General features: G+C 38.4%; 2 protein-coding genes across 3 annotated transcripts in view; both read left to right on the top strand.

Annotated features, from left to right (window-relative positions):
- The first annotated feature begins 5,005 nt into the window (after positions 1 to 5,005).
- eIF3c (eukaryotic translation initiation factor 3 subunit c) lies at positions 5,006 to 8,966 on the top strand. Of its 2 annotated transcripts, none has more exons than XM_017620903.1 (4): positions 5,006 to 5,106; positions 5,479 to 5,625; positions 5,683 to 7,634; positions 7,696 to 8,966. In XM_017620903.1, exons 2-4 carry the CDS (start codon positions 5,533 to 5,535, stop codon positions 8,420 to 8,422), a joined length of 2,772 nt encoding a protein of 923 aa, XP_017476392.1. In that variant the 5' UTR covers positions 5,006 to 5,106; positions 5,479 to 5,532; the 3' UTR covers positions 8,423 to 8,966. The 2 variants fall into 2 exon arrangements, with proteins under 2 accessions (XP_017476392.1, XP_017476393.1); XM_017620904.1 differs by having other exon boundaries at positions 5,032 to 5,106; positions 5,486 to 5,625; positions 7,696 to 8,422.
- A 3,455-nt stretch (positions 8,967 to 12,421) lies between these two features.
- Positions 12,422 to 19,076, top strand: part of LOC108366488 (mitochondrial 2-oxodicarboxylate carrier) — a 13,071-nt gene continuing 6,416 nt past the window's right edge. The window contains exon 1 of the mRNA XM_017620911.1: positions 12,422 to 12,900. Coding sequence (XP_017476400.1) covers positions 12,697 to 12,900 — 204 coding nt within the window. The 5' untranslated portion in view covers positions 12,422 to 12,696. The remainder of the gene's footprint in view (positions 12,901 to 19,076) is intronic.

Raw genomic sequence — 19,076 nt, 5'->3', positions numbered from 1 at the left:
CTAGCTTTTTCTATTTTTAATTAACTTTTTTTGTTTTGGGTTGGAAAGCCTGCCCCTCCCCCTCCGCCACAACCCCAAAAACGACTATTTGCAGTCAAACAACTGTCAAAATTAGGCTAACATAGGAAATAAGCTAATTTCGTTTTATTTGACCAAGATTTAGCTATTTGCTTGTGATGGTTGAATAAAACATGCCTAGTGTAGTGGTAGTGATAATCAGACATGGAACAATCGGCTCTTAAGCTCCGTTCAAATAATTTGCTTAAGTTTTACGAGATTTGCTTAATTTTCTAGGCGATTTTGGTAAATTTCATTTTTTGGTAGCGGCAACACTGAACTCGGGAATGTAATCACGGCTGCCACTTACTTCTTTTTTGTGTAACAAAATTTGAAAAAAGGTACCAAAATAAATTTTACAAATATTCAAATATTTTACAATTGCACACACATTGTTAAAATCTATTTGCATGTGAAACCTTTCTCCATACAAAACAAGCGATTGAATAGCAGCTTTTGGAATGTTCGGCCAACTCAGNAATCAAACAAATTTACCAAGAAAGAAAGTTGCAACAATTTTTATTTTTTTAATTTTTATTTTTATTTTCTGTATTTCACATGGCACGCTTTGATTGGGACGAAAATATCAGAACAGTTCTTGACGCTTTCGATACCAGAAGCAACAACAAGATACACCCAAAGGTTGTTTTTGCACTAATGCTACCTGTTTTATATGCCTTGGCACAGGCCCATACCAGTGGAAAATATGTATCAAAAACTTAACATTTCGGGAGAATGGCAACCGTGAATGCAACAAGTAATCGCTGAACTTTAGAAAAAAAACATTGATTCAAGATAGTTTAAGCCAGTAAAAATGATAGAAAAGTTAGCACTTAAATAATTTAACAGAAACTGCAATTAACCGATAAATTTGTTACATACTACACCTCCTATTTTTAAGTTCCGTGGTAAAATTTTTGCTAATAAATTATTTACGTTTTCTTCCGCAAGTCCTAATACCATGTTCTGACCGATATCGAAAACATGTTTTCGTTGATAAAACTGGTTTTCGACTTAAAACTTGTGTATTTCGTCTATGTAAAATCTGTCAAACGATAACCAGTTTTCGCTGAAAACTACTTGAAAACTCACGTTCCACTCATTCCAATCGGTGTCTGCACTAGTTTTTTTCGATTATTTGTCGAAGGGGAAGTCATATTTTATCATCTTTAATACGTCATTTCATATTTATTGTTAATTGGCTGGCAAAAGTAAAACAAGAATGAAAGTAAGAGGTTGCTAATGAAAAGAAAATGAGGGAAAAGCATTTTGGTTTTGTTTTTGTGTAGCAAAACTGTAATCAGAGGATATAAGAAATGTCAACGAAAACACTAACAGCCGGTGTGAACAGCCTTCAGCCCACAATCCCAAAACACGTTTTCAAAGTGTTTTCGTTGTCGGTCATAACATGGTATAAACCACTGCTGGCAATGTTCTTTGACGCCACATGGACTTCAACAAGATTCAATAACGGAAAGTTTGCTCAGAAAGAAGTTTTCTCGCTCCCTATTGACAAAATCGGCTCCCTTATCAAGGCCCTGCGTGTGGGTGCGTGTGTTTGTGCAACCTTTTGTAAGCGACTGTCAAAACTCTAATATCACTAGTGAGCAATTCTTTATGCCATGTTCTGACCGACATCGAAAACATGTTTTCGTTGCTAAAACTTGTTTTCGACCTAAAACTTTTGTTTTCGTCCATGTAAAATCGGTCAAACGAAAACCAGTTTTCGCTGAAAACTACTTGAAAACTCACGTTCCACTCATTCCAATCGGTGTCTTCACTAGTTTTTTTCGATTATTTAACGAAGTGGAAGTCATATTTTACCATCGTTAATACGCCATTTCGGATTTATTGTTAATTGGCTGGCCAAAGTACAATAAGAATGAAAGTAAGAGGTAGCTAATGAAAAGAAAATGAGGGAAAGCATTTTGGTTTGGTTTTTGCGTAGCGAAACTGTAATCAGAGGATGTAAGAAATGTCAACGAAAACACTAACAGCCGGTGTGAACAGCCTTCAGCCCACAATCCCAAAACTCGTTTTCAAAGTGTTTTCGTTGTCGCTCAGAACATGGTATTAATTATTGAATCATGGGACTTCAAAAAATCGCAGACTTATGAAAAATAAATATGTAATATGAAATAGAGGCAAAACGATATTAATGGCGCTTGCTGAATAACTAGTGTATTAGAGCTGTTCAAGACGTTGTGGAAATGGTCTTGGATTTTCAGTTCGAATTGCATTTGCAAATTTTACGCCCGCAGCCATGGCAACCGTGTGCACTTTATTGTTGTGAATTTACAAATACCACGAATATGCAAATGGAAGAGCATATTCACAAGATCCTAACAGCCCTATTGTCTTTATAATTGTCTAGACTATTGGTGGAAAATTATCGATGACACTATCGATATTATCGATGGTGCATCACTATCGCAACTATCGATGGTGCTGACTATCGAGAGTACCGATACTATCGACGATATTTCATTCCTATGTGCACGTGTAAAAAACTGCATAGCGTAATGGCACAGAACCAACGGATATATACGCACAGAGTAGGTAAATAATTTTGCGAAATTGTTCATACATACGTATTTACAGAAAAAGCAAAGGGATTGAAAAAATGTACAAACAATTTTTGAAAGCAATTCTGTCATTTGGATCTTGATTTTATTCGAATTAAAACACTTACTTTTAACTGAGATTGTGAGATGGATTAACGATAAACATATATAGGGGATTCACTTAAACTCGTAAAGTCTTAAGCTGTGTAAAACTCTTAAGTTTAAGAGGCTGTTACGGGAACGCCCCCTTTTGCAAATGTGTAAATAGGTACGTAAAGTGACTGTTTNATCACTATCGCAACTATCGATGGTGCTGACTATCGAGAGTACCGATACTACGACGATATTTCATTCCTATGTGCACGTGTAAAAAAATTCATAGCGTAATGTTACAGAACCAACGGATATATACGCACAGCGTATGTAAATAATTTTGCGAAATTGTACATACAACAACATACAAACGTATTTACAGAAGAAGCAAAGGGATTGAAGAAATGTACAAACAATTTTCGAAAGCAATTCTGTTAATTGGATCTTGATTTTATTCGAATTAAAACACTTATTTTTAACTGAGATTGTGAGATGGATTAACGATAAACATATATAGGGGATTCACTTAAACTCGTAAAGTCTTAAGCTGTGTAAAACTCGTAAGTTTAAGAAGCTGTTACGGGAACGCCTCCTTTTGAAAATGTGTAAATAGGCGCGTAAAGGACTGTTAGACAGGTTGGAAAGGGTTTTGTGAATACATTTTTGTTTCGTAGTATTTTTCATAACAGCCCGTCAGCTTGAATGTNAGGGTTTTGTGAATACATTTTTGTTTCGTAGTATTTTTCATAACAGCCCGCCAGCTGGAATGGAAATTAAACTATAATTAAAAATGCGAGAGAATTAGCAGAAAACCCATGTTAATACAGTTAGTTGATGAAATTTATTAATTTTATTCACCTATTATTTGCTTCATTTGTTTTCAGTATTTTACCATACATTTTAGTATAAAATCTTCGGCCCCTCGGCAACACTGAAGTTTAGGAAGTCCTTTGCGCATCAAATTTTGACAGTTCTTTTACGACGCTCGTAAATTTACGAGGCTATTACGAGTTTAAGGGAAGACCCCTATAATTATTTTCATTTGTGCAGTATGTGGCAAACTATAGCGACTAACGATAGTGATTCCCTATCGGTTGAAAGTGACGATCGACACAATCGATAGTTGCCTAANGTATTTTACCATACATTTTAGTATAAAATCTTCGGCCCCTCGGCAACACTAAAGTTTATGAAGTCCTTTGCGCATCAAATTTTGACAGTTCTTTTACGACGCTCGTAAATTTACGAGACTTTTACGAGTTTAAGGGAAGACCCCTATAATTATTCTCATTTTTGAAGTATGTGGCAAACTATAGCGACTAACGATAGTGATTCCCTATCGGCTGAAAGTGACTATCGACACAATCGATAGTTGCCTAAAAACCATCGCCAACTATCGATGGTGTTCACTATCGAATTTATTATTACTGTAGGCTCTGTGTAAATTGAACCGCTCTTCACAGATGACAACAATTGCATACACACAAATCGCCGTGTGTAAATGAAACGAGAAACACCAAAAGGGAATGTGAAAAATCGCCTCGACAAGAGCTTCCGTGTATAAACACAGTCTGNAACCGTCTACATAACTTCCAGGAAATTGCATGCGTTTATATTGACATAAAATAATTGCAGTGATAAAGAAATAATGTTATTTAAAAATTTCTGTAGAGCATTTTGTATTTTGTATTTAATATTTAATATTTACATTTTAAATCTAAAATCTAATTATAAGAATGTTAAATCTTTGTTGCAATATAAGTCTAACAGACTGTAAAAATAAATAAATAAAACCATCGCCAACTATCGATGGTGTTCACTATCGAATTTATTATTACTGTAGGCTCTGTGTAAATTGAACCGCTGTTCACAGCTGACAACAACAATTGCATACACACAAATCGCCGTGTGTAAATGAAACGAGAAACACCAAAAGGGAATGTGAAAAATCGCCTCGACAAGAGCTTCCGTGTATAAACACAGTCTGAACGGGTTCTACGCCATCTTGTTTCACTGGAAAACGAGCGAAAAGTAAACAAAGCAAAGGGCTCTGTCACACGGTCAGTATTTATTGACGGTGTAGCATGCAGTGCTTGCATTTTTTTCTTTATGCTTCATCTTCATATTCTTTGTTTACTCTTCAAAGAAAATAACATGGCGCCGAAATTGCAAACATCAGCCAGAAAATTACTTTTTTCTTTTGCTTCATCTTGTCAGATATTGTGTAGTTGGATCATGTCGGTTGGGTACATTTCAGGGTAAAAACATTAATTTCCAACAAGGTGGCAACTTTTTTGACGTCAAGTGCACGAAATTCGCTGCTGGCAACATCTTTCTTACGGCTGCCAGCTAAAAAGAGCCTGCGGTGGAGATATTTTTCGCCGTTTAAATTGTAAGTTTTTCGCATTTAATTGCTTGATATTGCGTTAATTTTACATTGTGTTCAGAAAAAGGGTAGCATTAACTAATTTATAAAAAAATTTGTTACGTGCGCATAGTAAATTCTGTGAAAAAAGCGAGTTGAAAAGTGACTGCAATTCGGTGTGTGGTGGCAAAATGACAGCGCCATGTTGGCCAAATGCGAATGCATACAGTCACATCTAACCTCAAATTAAAACATTGAATTAAACTGTATAAATATTTTTGCAATATTCGTCCGAATTATGAAACTTAATACAGGCAGCCTCTCAGACTCACAAATTGATTTAATATAATCCTAGGTATAGGAAACTCAAATAAATATAATTTCTTTTACTTTCTATAGGAAACAGGTTCACGCCCATCATTCTATTGATTAAACGACTACTAAAAGCAAAATATGTCGCGTTTCTTTGCCACGGGTTCCGACTCGGAGACCGAATCCAGTGATGAAGAGGTCCCAGTACAAGCATTCAGTAAAGCGCCCAATTTTGTAAGTTATCTCAACTCGAAAAGAAGGTATTTTATTTAAAAATGTACATACTTGCAGCAATTTAGTGACGATGAAGAAGAAGTGAAACGTGTTGTCCGTTCAACTAAGGAGAAGCGTTATGAAAATTTGACTGCTATTATCAAGAGCATACGTAATCATAAGAAGATTAAGGACATGGCCAGTATTTTGTCAAGTTTTGAAGACCTGACACGTGCCTACACAAAGGCATTGCCTGTCATTACCAAGGAAGAGAAGGGCGTCACCCCACGTTTCTACATTCGTTGTCTTGCCGAGTTGGAAGACTTCATCAACGAGGTATGGGAAGACCGTGAGGGACGTAAAAACTTATCGAAAAACAATTCAAAATCATTAGGTACATTGCGTCAGAAAGTGCGCAAGTACATTAAGGACTTTGAGGAAGATTTAACACGTTTCCGCGAGGCCCCCGATCAAGAAAGTGACGCCGAAGAAGAGGAGGCTTACGACTCCGATCAGGATAAGAACGACATTGGTTCGGAAGTTTTATTGCGAGATCTGAAACAGCCCTCTGAACCAAAGTCGGCTAAGGCGGCTGCGCCGTCTAAGTCAGCTGATCACGACGATGATTCGGATGACTCCATTGACTGGGGTAGTGATTCGGAGTCCGAATCCGAATCTTCGGACGATGAGAACCAATATCAAAATATGCGTGAGCGCTTCTTGAAGCGCCCTACCGGCGAGAGGGAGGAAAAAGAGGATCGGGAAGATCGCAAGAAGGAAAAACGTGCTAAGGAGGCCAAATTGCGTCGCAAGCGTGTCGAGGAAGATGCTGATGAGGAAGGTGAATGGGAAACTGTCTTCCCTCACACAGTTGAGAAGCCGAAGATGTTCGACAAAGATGCCGAAATCGATGTGCCCCTGACGCTGCAGAAATTGTCCGAGATTATGGCTGCACGCGGCAAAAGGCGCACCGATCGTCGCATGCAAATCGAGCTGCTTTTCGAATTGCGCGACATAGCCGAGCAACACGAGCTCGGTAATGCCGTTGCTGTGAAGATTCACTTCAGTATCATTTCGGCCATTTTCGACTATAACCAGAAAATCTCCGAACCCATGAAATTGGAACATTGGAGCAAATTGCTTGATGTTATGCAGAGCATGATGAAGATTTTGTTGGCCAACGACGACATTCGCATGAGCGAGGAGGTGCAAGAGGAGAACGAGGAGTTTAGCAATCCACCGTATGCAATACGCGGCTGCTCACTTGCAGCTGTTGAGCGTCTAGACGACGAGTTCACCAAGCTTTTAAAGGAATGTGACCCACACACCAATGACTACGTTTCGCGCTTAAAGGACGAGGTTGTAGTAACTCGCATCATCGAGTCTGTTCTGGAGTATTTCGAGCGCGTTGGGAATAATAACGAGCGTTGCCGCGTTTATCTGCGCAAAATTGAGCATTTGTACTACAAGTTTGATCCTGAAGTGCTTAAAAAGAAGCGCGGCGAGCTGCCACCAACAACTGTCACCTCAGTTGATATCATGGACCGGCTCTGCAAGTTCATCTACACCAACGACGACACTGACCGCATACGTACACGCGCTATACTGGCGCACATCTATCACCACGCTATGCACGACAATTGGTTCCAGGCTCGTGACTTGGTCCTTATGTCGCACTTGCAAGACACCATCGATGCGGCAGATCCATCGACGCGCATCCTTTACAATCGCATGATGGCCAACTTGGGCCTGTGTGCTTTTCGGCAGGAGAATATCAAGGATGCACATCATTGTTTGGTCGATTTGATGGTGACCGGCAAGCCGAAGGAGTTGTTGGCACAGGGTTTGCTTCCACAGCGACAGCACGAACGCTCCGCCGAGCAGGAGAAAATCGAAAAACAGCGTCAAATGCCATTCCATATGCACATTAACTTAGAGCTGCTCGAATGCGTTTATTTGGTATCTGCTATGCTGCTGGAAATTCCCTATATTGCTGCACACGAGTTCGATGCACGCCGCCGCATGATTAGGTAAGGGATCATTTAGAATTTTACTTCATCGACGTTTTGCTAACGAATTCTCATTCTACAGCAAAACGTTCTATCAGCAACTACGTTCTTCCGAGCGCCAATCGCTCGTAGGGCCACCCGAGTCGATGCGTGAGCATGTCGTCGCAGCCGCCAAGGCAATGCGTTGCGGCAACTGGAACGCCTGCGCCAATTTCATAGTCAACAAGAAAATGAATACCAAGGTGTGGGACCTGTTCTATGAGGCCGAACGTGTGCGTGATATGCTGGTGAAATTCATCAAGGAAGAGTCGCTGCGCACATATCTCTTCACCTACTCCAACGTCTACACCTCGCTGAGCATCCCTTCGTTGGCGCAAATGTACGAGCTACCAGTGCAGAAGGTGCACTCGCTTATCAGCAAGATGATCATCAATGAAGAGCTAATGGCCAGCCTGGACGACCCATCCGAAACTGTGGTCATGCACCGCTCGGAACCGTCGCGTCTGCAGGCACTTGCTATGCAGTTTGTAGACAAGGTCACCAATTTGGTCGATGTAAACGAGAAGGTCTTCGACATGAAACAGGGTAACTTCTTCCAACGTGGCAACATGGGAAATCGCGAACGTGGCTACAACCGCAACCAGAACAACCAGGGCGGCAACTGGGGCGGGCAGCGTCGCGACAACCGCAACCAGCGTAATCGCAACCAACGCAATCAGCATCATCATAATAAGCAACAACATCAGCAACAGCAGCAGCAACAACACCACGATCAGCAAATTCAACAGCAACATATTATCGAGGAGTAAGGCGTTGCGCATCAGCGGTACACCCGTGACTCGGCAAGCAGGCAGTGAAGTAGAACAAATCAGCAATAAATAAATTATTTATAATATAAAATTAAATGATGCGAACAGATGTGAAAGGCGTAGGAAGTAGCAAAAAAGAAAACAGCGGCGTGTACTGCTGTTGGCGCACTCCCGCGTCATTGCGTTGTGCAAACTTGCGTGAATAGGGGTGGGAGTGCGCCATATCAATTTTTTCGAGACTGAAGGCTCATTACGTCTACATATATGTTTTAATTATTAAAATATTTTTTACCCGATGCAGAATTGCATTTTAAGTAAATGAATTTGTTTCTCCCTTGGTAACATGCTGAATTTGAGTATTTAAGATTAACTGCTTGTATTGTAAAATCAAATAAATCAATAATCCAATGACATCAATATTATTATCGACTTGTGAATATGTATATCTATATTACCATTGTATGTAGAAAAGAATTGCACGAATACCAGATAATGAAAATAATCATTTGCAAAGAGAAATTAAATACAACAACGGAAAGCGCAACAGCTGTGACTTTCAATTAAAGTTCTCGAGGGAGCTTAAAAAATCGATATACGTAAATTGAAAGGCGCTTGGGCTTCTGAGAAAGGATAGTCTCCATATAGAATTCACCTGGTTTTCCTCTTTCTCAGCTTCCCCTTCTATTGTAATGAGGAGTGAGCGAGCAACGGAGTACGTAATTTATATATCTGACGACATCTTTACGACCAGTCGATTTAAAATTCTGCCATAGTGTGGCCCAATCGACATGTTGTATTTAGGACCACAAGCAGGTCGGGTTCTGAAGTCGGAAGCACCCCTTTGGACCCTACGGCGTGCCGACAATCTATTAACGGCACCCACTAATTTGAGATTTATAACAGGACTGCTTACGGGTTACTGCAGTCTGCGGCCCGATATGTGCATACCCTAAGGCTTAGAGCAGACGACTCTTGGCACCAGAATCCTCACGCCATCACCCCCCTTACACTAGTCGTCTAAAGCTCATAAATTTGCCTACACCAGCAAGTCGTAGCGAAATGCAAGGTATAATATTTATCGCAAAATTAATGACAGGTTGATTAATAGTCCAACCCTTCTGCCTGAGGTAAACTTTAATGTTTTTGAAGCCATGCAAAACTAATTTTGCAGCCGTCTGAACTCGTACTTATCTGTACACGACCGCGACATACCAAATACATGTCTGGCTTGTGAAGGTTCACCGACGACCCCAACTACCACTTCACCTGTCCACTTAAACCCACTTTGCTAACACCCGCATTCCTTTGGTTCAGCCCTGGCGAAAGATGACGTTTCCTGGACCTACCGTTAGTTAAGCTTGACGACTACGATTGGTGAACGTTCTTGCTGTTGTTGTAGAGACACTACTAAGCCCCGCCTATTTCGGTTTATCCATCAATCATTGTATTCAAGCTCAAGTAACGGTAGGCCTAAGAAACGGACAGTTTCAACTGGGTCGGACCAAAGGGAGAGGGGTGTTAATTGAGTGGGATTAAGCTGGCATATGAAGATGTGGTTGGTGTCTCCACATGTCGGGATATTGGGGCCCGAGTCTGGACAGGTAGCTTTTGAGGCGGCTACAGTATCCAGACAGCCGGGTTTAGCTGCTGTTTGATGAATTTTTATGCTGTTACAGCAAAAGCAACAACGATTGATGGACTAACCGATTTATGCGGGTCTCGGTAGTGCAACAACGAAAATATTCTTGGGATTACTTTCTGAAGCGTCATTCGTATATAGAATCTGAACTCGAATGCCAAACGTTTTGCCAACTCGCACAACGGAAGAAATGATTAGAAAATCTTAAGGACCTACAACTTCCAAAGCAGAGCCAAAAAACTACGGGCAGCTGCGAAGTCCCTGTCCAACCCGTCGAAATTGAACAGAGTCAAAGCACAACGACTGAATATGTCGCCATCAACTTCGTCTACAAAACGCACACCTGGAGGTACAGACAGCTCTTAATAAAGCAAAATCCTCAAAATCCAATAACGTAGATGGCATCTTCTTGCTGAGGGCGAAGCAAATAGAAGCGCCAGGAATTAACCACAGATATTTAATCCCAGAGGTACGGAAGAAAGATAAAGTGAAATCGGGGAAGAACGTCGAGCTGGGCGAGTCCTGCAGGTCGATCACTCTGCTCTCACCAGTGTTCGGGGAACTAGGCCCTACTACTCTGGGGTGCTTGACCTGTCAAAGAGAAACGTTAATTAAGGATATCCCATCGTCATTACTACCAGCTATTACAAAACGACAGCCAGCCATCGATGGTATTCAGAAATATGATCTTAAAGCCCGCGATGACGAACAAAAACCAATATTGTGGTCTGTAGGCATCAGCGATACGCTTAGACGATGAAGCCAAAGCACTAATGGTGAAGGAAAACAAGCTGGTTCTACAGTTTATGCCGGGCTGCCACACAACCAACCCAACTGACTCCACTCTAGTTCGGCTGTTGCAGCCAGAAAAGATCCGGGAATCGTTGACACTTGTCAAGTGGAAAGATTCCACACAACACCGCTTACGTGGTTTTCTGACCTACATATATACCCAACTGATACCCGAGCCGCTCTAGACGTAGCCAACGGAGATCGCGCACAGTTGTTGGTATGCAGACTTTCAACAGAGGTGGACGAAGTTGGATACTGAACATTTTTTCAACTTCCCATAAGGAAGCTTCCTGATTTAGCCGTGGCCCGGCCAGTATCGGCGGTAATTGAAAGTGAAATACGTTCTTAGGAAGAACAGTGTTGACCCAGGGGGTACAAAATACATACGTGGATTACTTTCAACTTACATTGACTCTCCACTAGACCCCGCCCAATTTAAAGGTAAAGACAGAACTCAGCGCAAAATGCCTGTTTATGCAAATGCATTTACTCGCTCGAAGTTTTGTTTGCGAAAAAATAAAAAAACAAAAGTAATTTTTAAGCAAAAAACAAAACCGACTTCATTTCTCATATAAAAATTTAGGAGTACCGTTAATTTTTTTATGATCCAATGATCGGATCTAAACCAGATTGGTTTCCGATGCAAAAAGAATTATGGAAATCGGTGGACGTGGTCCAAGTTATGCGGTAACATACATAAAAAAAATATGTATATATTCCGACCAACTGATAACCTCCTCCTTTTTTGGAAGTCGGTTAAAAAGGAATCATCATTCAGACGTAATGAAAAATGACTTGACTGAAAGGGGGTTTATGCAGCAAACAAAGGTGAAAATACGCGGAAGCTTTTTCAGTTCAAATGATTGTCACTAGAAGCAACAAAGATCCAAGAATAATAGAATGCATTATTTTCTGCATCTGACAAAGATCTGCACGATGAAACTTCATAGCGAAGAGCGTTTACGTCAGTGAATATCTCCAGCGCACATGGGCCGCATATCATTAGTACACTGAAGACGCAAACTAAGATGACAAAGAGAGGATGTAACATCGATATTTTTTTTTTTTTGAAAAGTCTTCCCAACCTTTTCCCCTCTCATCCCACTAACTGGCGAGTTACTTGGCGCGTTCTTAAAGTTGTCCAAATGCAAATGCAGGGAAGAAAATAAGTAGATGAATAAGCAGCAGACGCCTTCGGCAGAATAAGCGATGAGTGAAATGCTTTTCAACTGCGCAGCTGCCACGAATTCCGTGAGCTCTCCAAAGGTTATGTATGTATGTATATGTATAAGTACACATGGATGAGTAAATCTATAATAACTATATGCATATAGGTATATATAACTCAGCATTTAAGTAGGAATGAAAATAGTGTGAATAGAGCGAGTCGCCACCCACTCCTCCCTGCGCCCTGTGTGTGCACGCGAAGATTCCCCCGAAGCGCTGAGCCCCTTGGAATTCTCCGTGTATGTTTTTTTTTTCTTTCTGTGCGCTCAGCGAATGATGCGCGCCTCCATTGAAGAGCAGCGCCAGCCAACACCAAATGGCTAGCGGCTGGTATCGACAGTTCTACGGTTGAGCTCAAAGCGGCAGCAAGTGTACGGCGAAGACCCACCGAAACCGACCGAATAACAATCAATTAAAAGTGAAGAGAATTTTTTTTTTCAAAAAAGTGCGCATTGTGCAAAAAATAGGCGGAAAGTCTTGAGTAAATTGCATTTGTTTTTCTTTTTGTGTGCCAAATTATTTAGAAAAACCAATTAGAAAATTTAACAAAAAAAATCTTGTACTAAATTTGCTCAATAATTACCCAATCAAATACAAAATTTCAAACAAAGACAAAATGTCCAAAACGCCCACACAACAGCAACAACAACACCAACACCAACAACATGCGCCACCCAAAGAGATTCCGGCGTTGAAACGCGCCGCGCTGCAAGTGATGGCCGGCGGATCGGCCGGCTTTGTGGAGGTTTGCATTATGCAGCCGCTGGATGTGGTCAAAACGCGCATGCAACTGCAGAATACAACAAAGGTCGCGGGAGAGGTGGGTAAAACCTCAACACGAATGTATGTGCGTGGGTGTGTGTGTGTGGAAATCGCGCGTGTGTGCGTTCGATGATCGGCGCAGAGGGGAAGTGGGAGAGAGTCGCCAGCTTTGGAGGCAAAGTAAAAGGCTGTAAATGTGTGAGGTGTATGTTTTACAACTGTGCGTGTATGTGTGTGCGATTATTTACGAGTGTGCTTGCCTAATGGCAATTGATGACTGGATAGAGTGTTAATTGAATTTTTCATAACGATTGCTGTTTTTAGCTAAAACTTAGGACTTCTGCTGATAAGATAAACATTTCGATACAAAGCGTTTGAAATTTAAACGATGTACATATGTATGTAAGCATAGACCTGCATTTCAACCAATGAAAAAAAAATTTGTAAAACATTTTTAAAACATAAGTTTTACTTAAATTTTTTTTAAGCAAAATTGAAAGAAAAATCGCCATTACATCTTCGAACCAGCTTATAAATTAACCCAGCGTAAATAAACGCGTTGGATCGGCACATCACCCGCATCGAACAGCCTCGATAGCTTCCCGCTCGCGCTCTCGGACACCTTTCTCCTCCACCTCGCATTCGATATTCTTTGCGTCCTACTATTTATGTAGCTACTTATCCAACATTGTCATCAGCATTGACATTGTCCTTAATCATTGGTAGTTAATTTGTAACAATGAGCACAAAGAAATGCAATGTTTAATTCGAAGAAAGTGGGCAGAAAAAAATAGAGTGAGAGTGGAAGAGCGCGCGTATGTCATCTGGCAATTAGAGCGGGGGGTACCGCACTGGGCCGTGGGCGGGTAAGCGCAAGGCGTTACATTCCGCCAAATTCTCGGCCAATTTGGTTGCCTTTGTTAATCTCATTTCGTTGGCTGATAAGAAAAAAGGCAGACCAGCCGGTCTAAGGTGGCAGGCGCTTCTCGGCGTGCGTCTTTTGTGTTGGTATTCTTTTATCTGTTGTTTTTTTATTATTTCAAAAACAAACAATGCCAACTTATCGTATGTTTAATAATAAAACAAATGATAAGAAAATAACAAATTTTTCTAGATATGCATCTTTTTAGGCCACCGTATTCGTCTATTTCATAAAAATTAAATAGCAGCAGAATAGTTGCCCTTGATTGTAATTGGGTTAACATATGAAAAATTGGAAAAAGCAGCAAGAGTTTACGTGTCGAACTTAGCTCAGTAGGTAGACCACTGGCATTGTAATCCGAAGTTGCGATGAAGAAGTCTGATGAGGAGATGTGGTAATCCCCGAAAGAGCAGCTATAACTCCTACATTTTTAAACTGCTGTTGTTTTTCCACAATAATTTTTCGAAAATAGCATCAAGTTCAATAAAATTGTTTAAAATTATTAACTTAAATTGTTTAAAATTAAAAATAAATCAAGCGATTTGATTAGTTAATGTTCGAAATTTTTTCTCTGTTCTTAATACAATTTTTATAGACGAAGATTACTCCAACCAAATCTTTCTTAACCCTTCCAATACCATAGGTCTAGTAGTGAAAAAATTACGCTTTGAATTGCGGCTTGTTTTTAATGAAAAGTCAAATGAAAATATCATGATGTAAAATTTTGGATTGAAAAGTTTGCTAAATAATTATTTTTTCAGTTTTTTACATCTTTTTAATTAAAAATGTTTAAATACTAATGTAATACTAAAGTAATACTAATGTATACTTAATGTAAATAATAAAACCTAAATAAAATTATTCAAAAGGGTTTAATAAATCTCCAATAAAATTTTTTTCAAAATTTATTTATTCTTTTCAAAATTTAAATTTTTTTGTTAAATTTTATAGTTTACGCCCAAGATTCAATAACACAATGTTATGTAATTTGTGACAGCTCAAATTTGACACTCCTTTATCTAGATTTGTATTTTGGCAGTAGGAGAAAGGTTAAGAATGTGATCGCCTTTTGCGAAAACGGTAGTAGAAAGGTACTAAAAAGTGCGCAAAGTATACAATTAGAAGTAAAAAGTGTATCACTAATTCTAAGTGAATTTGCAATATATTTGGTGTTTTTATGAAAATACTAAACAATACGTAAAAATATAGATTTTTAATTTAAGTTATTCGTCATTTCCTGGAACAATTCTAGAATACCGACCGTTCAGCTATGCAAAAACGAAAAATGCAGATCAATAGAACTTTCTACTCTCATTTCAACCATGCCAAAATTATTTAGCGCAAGTAAAATATAAAGACGTTTTAGAAGGTTAAAATTAAATTTTTTGATTTTTTTAAATATTAATATCTTATGAACCACATAATCGATTAAAAAACTAATAACGCCACCATAAAGATAATCAATTTATCTTTCAGCTGATATACATAATTGAAATTGTTTTTTTTTTATATATTTAAACCAAAACCACTAAAATACGAACAAATGTTATTTTTTCATGAAATAACCTTTTTTGAAAAAAAAAAACTGCATGATTAATGGTAAAGAAATTTATATAGTACAAGCTATTATCTTTAATCCGATATATATATTTTACCATGATCTACTTTTGGGTTTTAAGAATTAAGTGATAATAAAAAATATAAATAAACAAAGCAAATAAACCTCTTATATCTTCTTTGTTTTTTACCTGCGCCAAATAAATTTGGTATCGTTGAAATCAGCGTAAAAAGTTCTATCAATCGGCACTTTTGGTTATTTTATATCTAAACGGTCGCTATTCTAGACTTGTTCCAGAAAAGAACGCAAACGAAAGTGATGCCAACGAATATTTAGTATGAAGAATTTTTGGTTTTACCACTAATATAACTAGAAACTGTTGAGTGAGCAACATTCTGCACAAGTAAAGGAGCCGATTTTATGTGTGGGAGCGAGAAGACTGTTTTATTACAAAACCTTTCTATTATTGAATCATGGTTTACGCCATACAATGTTAAAGTCGACTCTAAATTTTGTTTCAGCTTTTTTGAAAGATATTTCATCGAAAACTACCTTTAGGGTCTACTTTATTTTGACTATGAATAAGCCTCATTGTCCCTAAGTGGATGCCGCATATCGGAGAAGATGGAGGAGAAGATGAAATGACGAACTGTATGAGCTTTTTAACGACATGGACATAGTTAAGCGCATAAAAATTCAGTGATTGCGTTGGCTTGGACATGTTGTACGCATGGGTGACGACTCTCCGATGAAAAGATCCTTCGACTCCGCACCCATGGGTGGACAACGAAAGCAAGGGCGCCCACGAACGCAATGGAAGGACCAAGTGCAGAAGGACCTGTCTGCGCTCGGGATAGCCAACTGGCGCAAATTCGCTCAGGAGAGAAGCAATTGGAAGCTTTTTGGTATCGGCCCAGACCGACAAACGGTTGTAGTGCCAAATAAGAAGAAGAAGAAGAAGTCCCTAAGTAGGACTACTATTCTTGGCGAATATACGAGCAGAGATTTGAAGAACGCAATAGAGTTTTCGCCTCGAAAAAATATTTAGGTATTAGAACTCGTTCTCAAAAGTATTAATTTTTTAATGGCAGGTATGCCAATTACAGCAAGCGGTAGTACGACTCGGAGACAGCAAGGGTCACTGGCTCCAAATAGCATATGTTTTCAACAAATTACTTCATTTGTTGGTTGGGAATTCAAAACAAGGAAAATTGCAAAGATAATGAAAAGGTTCCCCAAACAAAAAAGAGTTGCATAATTCTAAGCACTAGATAGCTAATTTCCATACCAACAAGGCGAATGCAGCCAAGAGGAATCGGAAATTCATGCTCTCGACTGGAGCCGCATCGGTTAGAGTGGAGGCCTACTAGGGCGTGACGGTTTCAAAACGAAAAAAGATTGTAAAAGCCTCAACGAGTTTTGAAGGAAAAGTAAAAAATAAATAGATTTTATTTCGAGCAAGAAAAGTCCGTAAAGTTTATTTTTATGGTTGGAAATTCTTATATAAATAATCCCGAAAATTCCCGAACAAAACACAGAAAAGTCACGAAATTTCGAAAATACTTGCGAAATCTCGAAAGGTCTTGATAAATGTAAGCGTAAAAATAGTCGAAAAGTTTCAGAATAAAATTCCGAAATTACCAGAAAAAGTCGTTTAGCACAATATGTAGAAAGAAAAGTTAAGACAATTTTCTATTGATATTTTTTAGATACATTTTGTTGCGCTGCGTTTCATTTACTTCATACTGGCCTTGAGCAAACAAATTTATAACTGTTTAAAAAATTTAATTTTGCATATATGGCCTACTTTCAATTTTCTAGCTTTCCCCCATAAACGAACAACTTCCCTTCAAATTGTTTTAATTATAGGTTAATTCATTTTATTAAACTATTCGAACTTCATGCTAGTTAAGGAAAACTTGCCCTTTGTGGCGCCCCAACTGTGGGGCAATCGTTGCTTTGTTTGCCCAATGTTCGATACATTTTCTCCAAAGGGCATGGCAAGGTCAACGGTATGTACAAGCATTTGGAAACGTTAAAGAAGCACAATAAACATAATTGAAGAGCAAAGCCTCTCGAGGCGCGAACGCTGTTGTGGTTACAACAGAGAATTTGGAAGGCAGCGGAAAACTATGTAGTTGAAAGCGAGAGTGAATGCTGAAATGATAATATTTAGGTACAAACATACATACATATTCCATATACATAAGTATGTATAAATATATGGTCTCTCGTTTGCCAGCGAAAAGAGCCTTTGCCCCAACGAAAACTCCACCCACGAAATCCGCCTAATCAGCTCAGCCAGTCACTCAAGCGTTGATTGCATTTAACTCAATTGATAAGCGTTTATTAAAAACATATTTACATATCTCTGTATGTACATATGTATATACGATAATATATGTATGTATATACATACACTGCCGGAACAAAGTATTGGCACAGTAAATTTTTCACAATATATGCAACAATTTTCATTCTAATATTTTTCCGCTAATTTCGTATAAACATATGGTTCATTCTACAACAAAAAACATAAAAATATAATTCCTAAACTTGAAAATTCAGCAAATTTTCATGAAAATTTTCAACTTTTTAATCAGATTTTTAAAAAATTTTTCTGAGTATGCAGATGTGTAGCCCAATCAATTTTATTGTAATAAAGTGCAAGTTTTAAGTAGCTAGAAATTACCGTTGATTTTTGGCAATTTTTTTTTTCACACAGTCTCTTCCATGCAAAAATTGTTTTTCGAAAATACTTTATATGGAAAAAATGCAAAACACCTTCAACAAAAAAAAAATCTCAAAAATCAACGCGATTTTTTACTAACTCCAAACTTGCATTTTTTTTACAAGAATTTAATGGGCTGCAAAACTGCATACTCAAAAAAAGTCTAAAAAAATTTTGATGAAAATTTGCTGAATTTTCGCGAGTTTTGCACAAAGTTTAGGAATTCTATTTTTATGTTTTTTGTTGTAGAATGAACCATATTTTTATACGAAATTAGCGGAAAAATATTAGAATGAAAATTGTTGCATATATTGTGAAAAATTGGCTGTGCCAATACTTGGTTCCGGCAGTGTATGTATGCATATACATATCTATATTTACGTAATAAGTACATACAGCTACTAGTTATCTTGTCATCATTTCAACGCGAATTCGTATGTCAAACATTTGATAAGAAGCTTCAACGCGTCCAAGCAACATAGCAAGCGTAATGAATAGTCAAAACAATTCGTTAAATTGCTAAAAATACAATGACAATAATATTTTTTTCTTAGGTACATATGTATGGCATATGTATGGGCAAATCTAAAAAACAGGTAACCTTTGTGTTATTTAGCTTTATTTTCATTTACTTATGTGTACACTTCGTATGTAGTAGGCAACTAAAGTGTGCTTTAAAAAATAACTAACTGGCAATTAACGAATATCGCGTATCGCGTATAGTTTTTGAAGCATTTCATTTTAAACACTTTTTAAGTATGTATTGTATTCTATAAACAACTACGAATAACTTGATACCTTAGCAAGAGTTGTGCTTTCAGAATAAACCAACTTTTATAAAATATTCTGCGATCTTGAGCGCAATTTTTATTCCAAAAACATCTTAATTGAAGGCACAATTCGAAAATACGTCGAAACGATCTAAATCTTTCTATAACTGCTAGTGCTTATAACGTTACATACATTTGTATATGCACCTGCAAAATTTTCTCTAGAAGTGTGTAAAAACCCTGATTTACTACT

Source organism: Rhagoletis zephyria, unplaced genomic scaffold (genome assembly GCF_001687245.7).
Source record: "Rhagoletis zephyria isolate East Lansing unplaced genomic scaffold, Rhagoletis_zephyria_1.1 Rzeph_scaffold_02285, whole genome shotgun sequence".
NCBI lineage: Eukaryota > Metazoa > Arthropoda > Insecta > Diptera > Tephritidae > Rhagoletis > Rhagoletis zephyria.
The sequence above is the reverse complement of the archived record's forward strand: the minus strand, read 5'-3'. Positions and strand labels throughout refer to the sequence as shown.